This window comes from Centruroides vittatus, unplaced genomic scaffold (genome assembly GCF_030686945.1).
Source record: "Centruroides vittatus isolate TY-2023 unplaced genomic scaffold, ASM3068694v2 contig_564, whole genome shotgun sequence".
NCBI lineage: Eukaryota > Metazoa > Arthropoda > Arachnida > Scorpiones > Buthidae > Centruroides > Centruroides vittatus.
The window spans coordinates 1,624,443-1,638,734 of NW_027122335.1; the positions used below are offsets into that span (position 1 = coordinate 1,624,443).

Here is a 14,292-nt window from a genome sequence, read left to right on the forward strand (position 1 = left end):
AACTGAAAATTTTGTAAGTTATAAGATTTCATACAATTACAGTAACATCCTGCTTAATGCTGATTCGATATAACGCGGTCAGCTCAAAACCTAAAAAAAAGCTCAAAATTTATGCTGATTTAAATTTTTGTGGCATTTCATTGATTCGTGTATAATATGTTTATTTCCAAACACGAACCAATCAGCAAAAGGTGGCAATTCGTCATTTTCCTTAAATCTATGTTTGTTTGGTGCAATTTTGGAAAAATATATAACATCACGGATGCCATGGGCAATATCAGCTTTGCTTGACAAGAATTAACTGATAAATGCACAAATGAAGTGTGGAAGAAGTTATGGCTGAAGATATCCAAGAATTCTCAACAAGAAGAGCTTATTGCCATATTGTTAGATTGACCAAATTGCTTAATCAATACAGCAGGACTAGGAGATTTAGACGAGCAGAATATTGAGGAGTTTCAGCAAGTTTCTGGTGAGAGACTTACCAATGATGACCTTCAAGAACTGGCAGAACAAGGAATTCATGTAGAACTGGAAAATAGAGATTCTGAAAACTAAGAACCCAAAAAATTTCTTTACAGATTTCTTTAGTAAAAGTTTGGTAACGATAACCAAAATTGTTGATCAAACTGTAGGGAATGATCCAGATTTTGAAAGAAGTGCAAAAGCAAAACAAGGCATATTGGATACAATCTTCTGCTACCGACATTTGCTTAAGGAAAGAAAAAGCGACAAATGAAACTTCACGACTTTATTGCAGAAAAAAAGAATTTCAGAAAAGTCAGGACCTTTGTCACAAAAATGAACTCTTCATTTCTGTGTGCATATGTTTGTGTTATTTAACATATATTATTATACAAATTAATATAAAAATAATTTAAAATTAAAGTAAAATTTGTTTATTTTTGGTCGTGTGTTTCCCTTTCCCTATTTACTCTATGTTAAAATGACCTCATTTAATGCTGTTTCATTTAGTGCTTTGTCATCTAGGAACGCATCCCCTGCGTTAAGCGGGATCTTACTGTACATTGATTTTAATTTACAATTATAATAAATAAAATTATTTAACATACAAACATATCTAACATCAGGAAATAAGTTGAGAAATTATATTAGTGGTCAAAATTATGCAGTCATCTTTCAAAATATAGAGAGAATGCATATAATAATATGTTAATGAATGAGTGAGTAGTAATTATAGCTGCAATTCTTTTTGGCATAGAGTTCATTAGTATTTGCTAGATAATCTAGTTGATTTAGTTTCACTCTTCAAGGAGATTCAACCCTTTTATCAATTGTGGTCAATGTTAACTATAACATTTGAGATGATTCTACAAATTTTTGAGAGGCCTGATGACTATTAGATATGTACAGGTATCCTTCGTACAACACAGTACTTCTACAACTCAGTTTCACTCTAACATGGTTAGAAAATTGGACATATCTCCACACAACATGACTTCTGATTTTACTCTAACACAGTTCTGGAAATCCTCCATACAAAATTTCAAATTTTTAAGTGTAAACTTCATTATTCGATATTTTTTTTTTATTCAAGAAAGCAAGCATGTTGTCTCAAAATTGTCCATGGATTTTAGAATATTGAAATTTTCAAATTATTTTGTGTTGTTCATTAGGTTTACTTTAATGAAAATTGATAGGGCAAGGAAGAAAAAACTTGCAATAACTTTCCTATCAACCAAATGTCATTGTTGTTGCTTTCAGACTTTACCCCTTAAGACTGTCAGTGTGTTTTCTTTTCATAGATTAATCTTCATATTTAGTAAAGTTTATTTTAAACATTTTTAGATAAGTGTTACTAAACTTTTTTTAACTGTAGGTAAGCAATGATTCGTAAAATGACAAACAAAATACGGCAGCATCTCGGTACTCGAACAATTCGGTATTTGAACACACATTCTGGAAAAAAGTTGTTCAGTACATGACTGAACAAATGCAATCATCTAGAACAAATTTTCGATTAATAACATTTCTTTTATAGAAAATGGAATAAAAAATAATTTTTATGATAAAAATAAAAAATATGAAAATGTTGCTGATACTTCTGATCAAGATCAACAAAAAAGCTGAGATGACAATGACACTGTATAAAAAGAAAATGTCATTACTTAACTAAAATTAATATTAATGCATAATACTGTACTTTTAATTGTGATTGTTAATTAATTATTGATTGAAAATAAATTATCAATTGCTTTAATAAACATATTTCTCTTAGTAATGAAAAACAATAGTATACTTTTGCTAACTTCTGGAATGTAACCCATGTTTGGCATTAGTCTTTTGTTTCATATAGCATGGATTTGTGTAACACGACACTTTTTTGGAACATAACTACAGTGTTATATAAGGAATACCTGTAATTGGTTTATATAGTTAATTTATTTTATTATCTATCGCAAAGATCATTTTAATTTCTAATGTAATACCATACATACAAATAGATAATCATATAGTAGTGTTTAAAATATAAGCACTGAAAGTGAAAATATAATCATTAGAATATATTGATGTGCAGTTTTATCCATTACATAAATGTAGAAACTATTTATGTAACAATTTTATTAAATAAAAAGTGATGATTACATTATAAGTAAATTTATAAAGTAGAAAAGCAATTAATGTTCAAAGAAATTATATTTATGCTATTTTTAATTAATTTAATAAAGAAGTAATGTTTACAATTCTCTATGTGATGAGCTGGAACCTGTGAATAATAAGTCATATCTTCCACACTATTTCCAGCAAAACAATTTAATAAAAATTTAACTAAATGAATATTTTTGGCTACATTAAGTGGTCTGCTTCAGGTTTTAACAGTTTGAAGTTGAACATCTAAATAGAATACAAATTTGAAACATTGCTAATGTTCTTGTGATATCACTATTTTCAAAGTATATTTTCTGTGTGCCTTAACTCGTGTAAAGAAATTGACATCACAAATAAATAAATAAATTTTACAAAAGTGATTAAATGTTCCAAATTTGTATTCTATTTAGATGTTTGATTCCAGACATTAAAACTTGAAGCAGGCCACTTAATGTAGATGAAAATATTTTTGTTAAATTTTTATTAAACTATTTTGCTGGAAATAGTGTGGAAGGTGTGATTCTATTAATAGTAATAATTATTTTGAATCTTTTATTTTATTTCATTTATAAAGCCTATAAGATAAATATGAGTTACAAACAAAATAAATTCCAAACATTTTTGTATTTTATATGCAAATTTAAAACCAATTACAGTATGTATAAAATGTAACTAAAAAAATTATTTTTAAGAATAATGATAATTGCATGTTTTTCTATATCTTCAAAATTAAAATTTTATTGTATTCTCTAATAACAATAATTACAGAGAATTGATTGAGTACATGGAAATAGTTAAGACAAACATTACTGTTGTTAATTATTTCTAGCAAATCTTTAATTGTATCAAAATTACTGTATTATTTGGTAAATTAACTTACTAACGATTTAGATATAATTATAAAATATAAAATTGTAATCTGTGTTGCTTTCTGTTGGTAACCCTAATCATTAGATAACTTTTTTAAAGATCTGGAAAAATCAGTATGTAATTATTGAAATTATTTATTGAAAAAACAAACACATAAATTTGATGATTTATAAAAAGATATTAGTAAGTAAATTGTTTTGGTGAAAATTTTGATTGAGTGTTTTTTGAGTTGTCAGTTATCATTTGTATTATATCACACTGCATAAATTTTATTAGGTGTGTTTATCATCTGAAAATTGAATATGTAATTGTAATTTATTAATTTTAGATATGAAAGGATGAATTATTATTTTTTAAATTATAGTTTAATGAAATTTAGAGTTAAGAGAAATGTTCAGAACATCTTACTATTTTAGATTTTTAAAAAAGTATTTTTTTACTTTTCTTTTTGCTGAAAAAATACTATAATTATTATTTAGTGCTAAAGTAAAAATAAGAAAACAAAAGATATAATTTAATTTAATAACATTTTATAAAAAGCCTAAGCAATTCTCAAAATATGGAAGGGTTCATTAATGTATTATATAACTAAAATGTTTTGATTGTAAGTTATAAAACCTAAATCTACAACAAACAACAAATTTAATTAATTCAAAAGTGAAAATAATTTTAAAAGATTGATTTTAACCAGGAGGAAGAGGGAAAAAGAATATAAATATATTTTATGTTTTTGTAACTATTTCTGATACATTTTTATATTTTAATTTTGTTTTAGAATTGTTAGTTAAAATTGCAGTATTAAGTATTAATAAACTTTTATTGAAAAATTATAATTGATTAATTCATATATTCACATATATTATAAAATCATTTCCTTTTTAATTTATAAAATTTGTTTAATAATTTTGATTCCACATGTTGTCAGATCATTAAATATTTTGTTTAGAACTTAGTAAACTCTAAATATTTGAACTCTTTAGTTATGATTACCCTGTACATATGAAATTTGTACAATTCCCACTATAATTGGAATCATTCTAAAGCTTTGAGAATTGGTAGTATAAACGATGTCATTTATGTGCTTAGTTTGTATAATTTGCAAAATCATGAAAACTAAATGAATTTTTGCATACGTATCTATTGTTGGACCATATGCAACAATTGTTCCATAGTCCATCAAATAACAATAATAGTCCACAGAGGATCTCCTGCAAAATTTTAATTTGCAGGAGATTTCATTTTAATTTGTTTTATTTTGAACAAAATTAATTCTTAATATGTTTCACATTTTTGATGTATGAGCCATCGCATTTAAATACCAAATGACCCTTCTTTCCAAAGCTTGTCTAATTGTTGTCATAAGAAGTTTCATTCCAGTTTCATGGTTGACCAATGTCTTAAAGTAGTATACTTACAGGGTAGTTCATATGTATGTCCTGGCAAAAAAATTAAACTTTCCAAAATATAAAAATGCAAATCAAATGCAATTAATCAAGTAGTAAATGGACTGTGAAATACAATTTTTAAAGTGTTTGTCTTCAGACATAATCAAATTTTCTGTAGGCATTCATAAAATTGATCAATAATATTTTTTTGACCACTGCTAAAGTTCTTTTCATTGTGTTTCTGATACACTCTTGAAGAATCTGCAAGTTCTCCATCTTTACTTGCCTCATATTGTAGTCTAAGAGTTTAAATTGGGACCATTTGAAACCACCACCAGCTTTTTTCATTGCATCCATGGCTATCTATATGAAACAAATATATTTTGAAGTTGCCAACTGTCTTACAAATATACATCAAACGAAACCCAATATCATAAACAAATACACCAACTGTCTTGCATACATATATAGTGTATACCAACTATCTCTAAATCAAACTCTTGACTACAACTTGTTTTTAACAAACTTTTTAAAAATTACAGTATTTTTCTATCAGGACATACACTCTATGCATTTCTAAAGAGCTTGCTTAAGCAAACCAATACACAAAAACCCATTGCTGTCGAGTCTGAACTTCTATTGCTGCAATACATTCTTGCAGTAGTATTGGCTAGGAAAAATTTTACTTCTTATTCATCTTCACATTGCCATTTACTTTGTGGATAGTAAGTTTACCATTCTAGTCACAATCATGAATTCTTTCAGATGTTCATAGTGAAATTGAATCCATTTTCTGTGGTCTTACTTTCCTTCTTTCTGTAACAAATAGATCTCTTTCCACTTATGTTGGACACATGTATCCAAGCTTCGTCAAATATTACCTCTTTTAGTATTTGAATTCTCCAATGAGAGGAACTACTCATTGAACTTCCTAAAAATGGTTTTCTATTGCTTTTGATGAAGCAAAATATACAAAAGACTGACTTTTTTTTACTAACTTTTGATGGATCTAATGATTCTGTTGATTTCTTGCCAAGTTAATCCAAAGCTATAGTTATATATCATTTTGGATTAATGGGTGTTCCTTCTTGGTTTGACAAACAATCTTTCTTATCACTTTCACTGAGATGATGTTTGGACCCCAAGTTCTGTTCAGCAATGTTGAAAGACCAACTGATCATTTAGACTTTTTTGTCTTGCAGTTGAGAATTCTACTAATGTGTTTTACTTACCTTATGCCTGCCATTTGCATTCAGTAATGATCTGAGATTGTGAATAATTTAAATTGTAATAATGACAAATAATAGTGTCATAATCAACATATTCCACCATGTCCTGTAGATATAATTTATTTTTCTTCATAAGCATCTCTAATGTGTTGCTGGACTGCCACTGTTTACATTTTTTCAATTATTGGTTCAAAATTAATAGCATATGTTTTTCAGAAAAAAACTCAGTTATTACATATTTGCATTGCAGTCCTCTGTAGTTATGATGAAACTAGTTGCTTCACCAAGAACATATAATACTTTTATCCTTACATCTCCATACTCCATACTGAAAATCAAGAAACATTTCTAAGTATTAACAAATATATGTCAATAATTTACTTTTTTTTATGAAAAATTCAGTTATTGTCTTTTTATTTTTATTTATATAATTTGTGTCCTCCTTGAAAAATCCCTACAATTGCTATTTCTTTCAAAGAAAATCATAATAATGATGATGAACTTGAATTTTAGAATAAAAAAATATATATTTTATTTTTTTAACAAAATTTCTTTATGGAAAAATGTATTATGTTATCTGGACATTCCATATCTTAATCTGAATTCTATAACTTTGTATTTAAGCTTAAATTTTCATAACTATATAAGTATCTAAATGTAAGATTTTTGGACTGTAATTCAACCAAGTTTTAACAAATTAAGTAATTTGGTCTAAAGATAGATGATTACGCTACCAAGTTGCATTAATATTAATAATTAAATTAAATAATTTAGAATATTGTAGAAGAATGATCCAGGCCAGGACTTGAATCACAACTTTCTGCTAACAGTGCAGATACATTACTAGTTATGCTAGCTGTCCATTCTTCACTTTCAGATCTATTAATTTTAATCTTTTGACCATACAGGTTCATTGATGTACCAACTAGGGACATCTTTATTCCCATAGCCCTCTATGGCTCTCAGCTGAAGCTTTATCCCACTGTCCTACCATGTCTGGATACCTCTTTATGGATAGCAAATGGATCCAATACAACAAGCACATCACAGATCCTACTATAAATATGCTTGTAATGCTATGAATGCAACATGTCTTGATCAAGAGAATTAATGGAGTTAGTGCAGGTTGATAGAGTGCCACATAGACAATCATTCTGTACATGGTATTTCAGCAGCATTAAAGATTCTTAAATTAATGTTTTCTAAAGTGACATACAAATGGAAATGGATAGGAAATGAATCTGCCAAGAAATATTGTGGGAAACCTCTGAAGTTAACAGGACATGACAAGAGAGCTCTGCTAAGGACTATGTGCTCCAAAGGCAATTCAATGTTGTCTTAAATCACTCAAATTCTACTGAGGGAATTCTGACTGACCTGAGCCCCAGTAAAATGCATAAAAACACTACATGATATCGTTTACTATGGTTGTCTCTATATGCAAGCTTCTAATCATGTTGATGAATGCCACATGTTGGTTAGCTTAGTGTCAAGAGTGCTGTTGATTTTGCACCATAGAGTAATAGAAAACTGTGCTTTGGATAGATTAAGGTATGCAATCTACCAATCTGATGATTGTATAATCAATTTTTGTCATATATGACTTCATCATTAATAACAATAAACAAGTGATAAATGCTAAACAATTAAAGGAATTAACAAGTTTTATAGATGATATGTTTTTCAAGACTAAGGTCATTTCATCATCTGATCTCTAAACACAAACTTAAACATTAATCTAACTTTTTATGGCTAACTAGTCATAACTTTCAGTTTTTTTGTAAAATGTTCATTCTCTCAACAATAAATGTATGTTTATTCCATCACTAATAAGTGATTTGTGTAATTTATATATATGAGTCTGTGAAAATTTGGTAGTGGAGATAAGGGCAGGAGTAGGTTGTGTTGCTTGAATATGCAGCAAATGCATATGGAAAGGGATCCAAGGTATGGTAATGATGATTGGACTATAGACTCCTCCCTCTTGTTACATAAACTATTCTTAGTTTACCATAAGTTTAATAAGGCACCTCATATCATCCTGGCAGATGCTTTCCAGCCTTCACGGTACATTGATGCTGTTATTGCTGCCCTTGCTAGAAGAGCCTTCTTGTTACCATCAATGCAAGCGCTTGTAAACATTGTGTTAAACACCAGTACACGCAGCTGGTTTTTCACGTGCTTAGTTCACACATGTGCTTAACATCAGGAAATCTCTATTTCCAAGCACCACACTATGTAACAAGAGGGAGGGGTCTATAGTTCAACCATCCTGACCATACCTTGGACCCCTTTCCATATGCATTTGCCACATATTCAAGTAATACAACCTTCTCCTTCCCCTATCTCCACTACCGAATTTCCACAGACTCATCTGCAACAATTGGGACAAATTTTCCATCTTTGATTTATATATATTTACTGAAAGTTGGTGCCATGAAGATGTCCCAGACAGTGGTAATCTTTTTGGTTTACATGCAATTTATCAAGAACTTCTGTCATCCAAATGATGCAAAATCATGTCAATCAGCAGCAAATTTCCTCTCTTTTTCACAAATGTTAAAAGAACATTTGTGAAAAAGAGAGGATTTAATCCATCTTTTAATCTTACACAAAATTCCCAAAATATACTTCTTATGTAGAACAAGGTGTTACCAACTCTGTCTAAAGCTACTGGGATATTAATATATATATATATATATATATACATACACTACATACACATACATACACACACACTGTTTTTTTTTTTTTTTTTTTTTTATTAGGTCTTAGTATGGCATCTAATAATATATTTTGATCTAATTTCTTTTGGTGTGTGGTCTTATCAGCCTAATAGCATCCAGGCCTATCAAATCTGTTATAATATGTTTTGTGGCATAGCTAGGGGGTGCAGTAGGTGCGGTCCGCATCGGGCCCCTGGAAAACGATAGGCCCATGGGGGCCCCAAAATCACAAAAAAAAAACCTGAAAAATTTTTTTGGGGCCCACAAATCTGGTTCTGCACTGGGCCCAGAGAATTCTAGCTACGCCACTGAATATGTTTACTAAATTATCAGAATTATGTAAATTGTTCTGAATTTTTTTTTTTTTTTGTAAAATTTTTGAAAAGTTTAATAGAAAGTTGAAATAGTGACTACTTTCACCAATAACATTTTGGGAGTTTGGTGTAAGATTAAAAGAACATCAAATAACAATAAGAAGTACTTTGATTTACAGAATATCTACATGTACTGTACATAGATCTTAAATGACATATATCAAGGGTTGACCATAGTAATAAATACAATAATTAATAATAAGATCTTTAACCACTCAGCAGTGAGTGACGTATATATACGTCAAGGGCGATCATGTGGCAGTGGTGAGGGATGTATATATACGTTAAATTCTTTTCGGGGTATCACCAAAAACTACCACAAAAAAAATTCACATAAAAAATGAATTATGCAACAATAAAGAAAGACTTTTCTTTACTAGACATAACTGTTTACAAAATCTTTTTCCAAAATGGTAATAAGAAAAGAAAATGCATGAAAAAATACTTTAAAAATTTCCCAGGTATATTCTCCACCACTTTGGGATAGCACCATACCTGACTATCCTACTGCTGAAAGGTTAATAATGACAATTAAAAAAAGATTAAAAAGCATTAGAAGATATTTTATGTTTTTTTTTTATGTAATCTTGCATGTGTTTGAAAGGATTTTTAAGATATCTATTTTTGTTTGTATTCAGTTGTTATTAGATTGAAAAATCTTGCCGTATCACCAGTTGGCTTGAATTCTGGTCATAAATTACTAGACCTGACAACATTGCCCTGTTCCCACTATGCACTTAATGGCTAAAAAACAAAATGCTTATGCTCATAAAAGGCTACACTATATACACCTCTATCCAAACAACAATGGAGAGATTCCACATTACTCAAATAAAGCCCAAATTTTAAGTTTTGTTTTTGCTTTATCCATCCATTTTTGGATGTTACTTGTGTTTGGATAAAACATATTTTATACAAATTCAACATTAATAGATCATTAATAGATTTTAACCAAAAGACTTGGATAAAATTAGCATTAGTCAGTTAACCCTAGCTATATGCTTTAGCCTTAACACCAGTCTAAGTTTATCTTTTCTTCCAGAATATTCTAAATTAATAAATTAAATAATTAAATTAATTCTAAGATTAATTTAATTATTTAATATTAATACAAGATGGTAGCTTATCTATCTTTAGACAATATCACTTAGTTTTATTCATTAAAGTTTATCTGAATTATAGTCTGAAAAACAAACATTTAGATTTTTATTCTATAACTTTAATTGTAAAAATAAAATGAATCAATATTTTGAAATATTATATAAAATTTATAAACTATAAAGACAAAATAGTTGGTTGTTTGAAATCTGCAATCATTAGAATTAGTGACATTTGAAAATTTATTAAATTAGAATAAATATTTGTAGAATAAAAGCAGACTAATCACTAACAGTAATATATAAAGTTTAATAAAAATACAAAAATTAGTGAATTTTGCAAGTATTTTTGTACTTATTTAAAGTAATTATCAAATAAAGAATATGTGGCTTGTATTTTTATTAAACTTTATATTACATAATAATCAAATATTTTGAATATTAGCTAGAAATATTGTAAATTGGTTGCATATTTCAAGACTTCGGTATATTTAAATGTTGTTAGTCAATAGTGAAATAAGATTATCTTAAAATTTTTAGACAGTGTAGAAGGTATCATCATAGATGATATTCCAGATCTCCTCCCTAAAGGAATAGAAGGTTAGTAAAAAGAAAATATATTTTATATAATAATTATATGTATTATATATAATATAATGCATATAAAAAATTAAAATACTAATATATATTAATAGAACTTAAAACTTCTTTACATTGCAACAAATATCTTAAGTGAACTATCTAATCTTTGAATAACTTTTTTCATTTGAAATTTTTACAGTATTAGAATTCTATGGAACAAATATTTCAGTTTTATCAGCATGCATATATTGATTATTAAAGTGAATTTTTTATTTTCATTGTTACTAGTGTTAATATTTGCATAAGATAATATGCATTAAAATACAAGTTCAATTCATAAGTCAAAACAATACTTTATTGGAGACAATACTAAAAGCATACATGTTATTAATTTGCAAGTGCTATTAGATAACTCTACTTATTTTCAGAGAATATTTTTCAATAACAAAATTAGAAAAACATTAGAATTTTATAAAAAAGAAACATTCAAAATATATTTTATCTTACTTGAACTACAGTAGATTCTTATTGTAGTGAAAAGAAAAAATGAATTAAATGTTTTGATATAAAAATTTAATGTTTTTCTGTTTTGTTATTGAAAAGTAGTTTATGAGCATCATCAAATAGTCCATATCATTTAGGAATTAATTTTATACTGTATAAAATTCAATATTTTTTTTTACAAATAAATAGTTTATTTCACATTATTATTTCTATAAAAAGTTTGGTCTTTTTTCTTGACAAGTCAGACTATATCTTAGATAAGTATAATTTTCTCAATATACTTTGTTTTATTTGAAAGAAAAATATATCTATTCCATGTATCTATTCAATTTCGTAATTTTGAATACATTTTTCATTATAAATTACATTATTTTTGTTGTTGTTATTTAATTCCAGTTATATTAAAATTAATTTATCTATTATGTATAATAATACAGTTAAGATGAGCATTGAACTTTCATTTTTTTAAATGACTCAACTACCATACGTAGACAAACATGCAAGTAAAAGAATGGATCAAACAGAAATTCTCATTTTAGTGCTAAAAGTAAAGTTAATAATAATATCGTCAATAACCTTAGCATGTTTAATAATTGATGTAGACAATTTTATGTCTACACAGATTGTTACATAATTATATGAATATATAGAGTTGATAATTGCAAAAATATCGTGATAAAATTGAACTTTTGTAATAAAGTACAATTTTATGAAAGTGTTTACAGAATTGTATATTTATGAAACTTTTAACTAAATCAAAGTGATGCAGCAGCAACTTTTCAGGAATCTGCAAATTTTGCTGCTGAATTATTTTGTTTCATCTAAGCCAGAATAATCAGCTCAGAGCAATCTATCTCAGCCACGAGAAAACATCTGCAAATGAATTTCTAATAGCAAATTTGTGTTAAGAACTGATCAAGAAATTTGAAACAATATGTTACTGAAGAAAGCATATAAGAATAGTACATAGTGAATGTAATGCATAGTAACTGAGCATACTTTCATCATTTGAAGATATCCAGCATTGAACACAAATAATAGTTTATTTTCAGGCTTAACACAGCATAAAATGTTATTCCATTCTCTATAAAATTATAAATATCCAGTATTATTGCTATTGTAATGCAGGAACTACAAAAAAATCAGTACATATCAATATATACTCATTGCCATAAAATTTAGTGCACCAAGAAGTTGTCAGAATAGAATGAAATTGTGTGTGTGTGAGTAAAACAGTGATATAAGTAAATAGTTTCAAAATGAAAGCAAAAGGATAATTTATTGCAGGAAAAACTACAAATGAAAGGCAGTTCTAGTACCGTTTGACCACCTCTAGCATGAATACACAATGTGATATGGGCAGGCATGGAGGCACACAAGTGCTGTATGGTTTCCTGTGGCATCTCAGTCTACAGTTGCTGCAGGCAGTGTTTTAGTTTGGCCAAACTCCTAGGCTGTCCAATTTGGTGTCCTAGGTGATCCCAGACATGTTCATTCAGTGACAAATCAGGACTGGACAGGCCTGGCAAATATGCCAGAGACAGTCTTGTGACACCCTTGCTGTATGTGGTTGAGCATTGTCTTATTGGAAGATGGCTCTTGGGAGCCCTGCCTTGAGAGGAAACATGTGTGGCTGTAGGATGTCACTAACATACCACTGGGCTGTCATGGTTCCTTTGTATCACTGCTAGAGATGACTGACTGTTGTAAGTGATGGCACCCCCAGACCATCACACCAGCTGTTGGGGTGGTATGTCACCCCAAAGTGTAGGCAGGATTGAGGTGTTCTCTGTTCTCCACGGGGCCTCCAGACATGAATAGGGCCATCATCAGTGCCCAAACTAAATTTGGATTCGTCTTTGTAAACAATTTGGTTCTATTCCATTGCAGTCCAATCCCATCAGGAGTGACAAAATGAAGGTGATGGTGGGTGTTGTCAATGGCAGCACACGTAATGGCCACTGCAATACCAAATGTTCCTCATCCAAGCTCTTCAAAATGGTATGAACAGACATAGGGCCTGTAACGATGGTGCCACTTGTGTCTGGATGGCAGATAACAATACTGTTGGCTGTGTGCATGCTTGTCTAAGGACCAGGCAGTCCTCTCAGCGAATGGTCTACTGAGGGCATACTGAACCTGGGCACCATGTGTGTGAACTCTCTCTTGCTCATTGATCCAACACTTCACAGTGTTGTCAGAACAGCCTAGATGGTGAACTATTTGCAGGGTTCCTACGCACCTGGAAAGTCAGGGAAATCAGGGAAAGTCAGGGATTTTCATTAGTTTCGGAAAAAGTCATGGAATGTCAGGGAATTTGTCAAAAATTGTCAAAAAGTCAGGGAATTTATCGAAAATTGTCAAAAAGTCAGGGAATTTGTCTCCTTAGCTGCCTCGTTGATTTCGTTTGCTGAATATGGCTGACCAACAGCGTTTCTCAACCTTTTTTGGCCCGCGGACCGATAAAATTTGTGAAAAAAATTTTGCGGACTGGTAGTGTTTTAACAAAAAACTTTACTATATATTAAAGAATTACTACAGAAGTAAATTGTAAAATTATTATTATCATTTATACATTATAAAATTTTTATTTATTAAATTATCACTATTTTTTTTCATATAAGAAAATTTTTAACGCAGAGCGGTAAAAATTCTCTGCAGACCGATCAAGAATCTCCACGGACCGGTGGTTGAGAAACAGTGAACTAGATAATCCAATAGTTTAACCAATGTTAACTTGCTTATAATTAATTATAAATTTAAAAAGCTGGTAAATTTTTAAAAAATTAATCAAATGTATTTTAATTTTTTAGTATCTTAGTGCGAAACAACACCAAAACTATTTTTATAGTTATGTTGCAAAAGAACGAGATTTTATAGTTACGATTCTATGCGCTGAACTTCTATATTTTATT

At 29.1% G+C, this 14,292-nt stretch overlaps 1 protein-coding gene across 10 annotated transcripts in view; it reads left to right on the forward strand.

Moving 5' to 3' along the window:
* Positions 1-14,292, forward strand: part of LRR (Leucine-rich repeat) — a 159,868-nt gene that overhangs the window by 110,265 nt on the left and 35,311 nt on the right. For 8 of the 10 annotated variants that reach the window (XR_010881313.1, XR_010881314.1, XM_067274815.1 and 5 more), the window contains one exon: positions 10,832-10,891. The exons of the other annotated variants lie outside the window; for them this stretch is intronic. Coding sequence is in view for 6 of the 8 variants with exons in the window: in XM_067274815.1 (XP_067130916.1) it covers positions 10,832-10,891 (60 nt within the window). In the remaining 2 variants the exon portion in view is untranslated. The remainder of the gene's footprint in view (positions 1-10,831; positions 10,892-14,292) is intronic. 10 annotated transcript variants of the gene reach the window in all.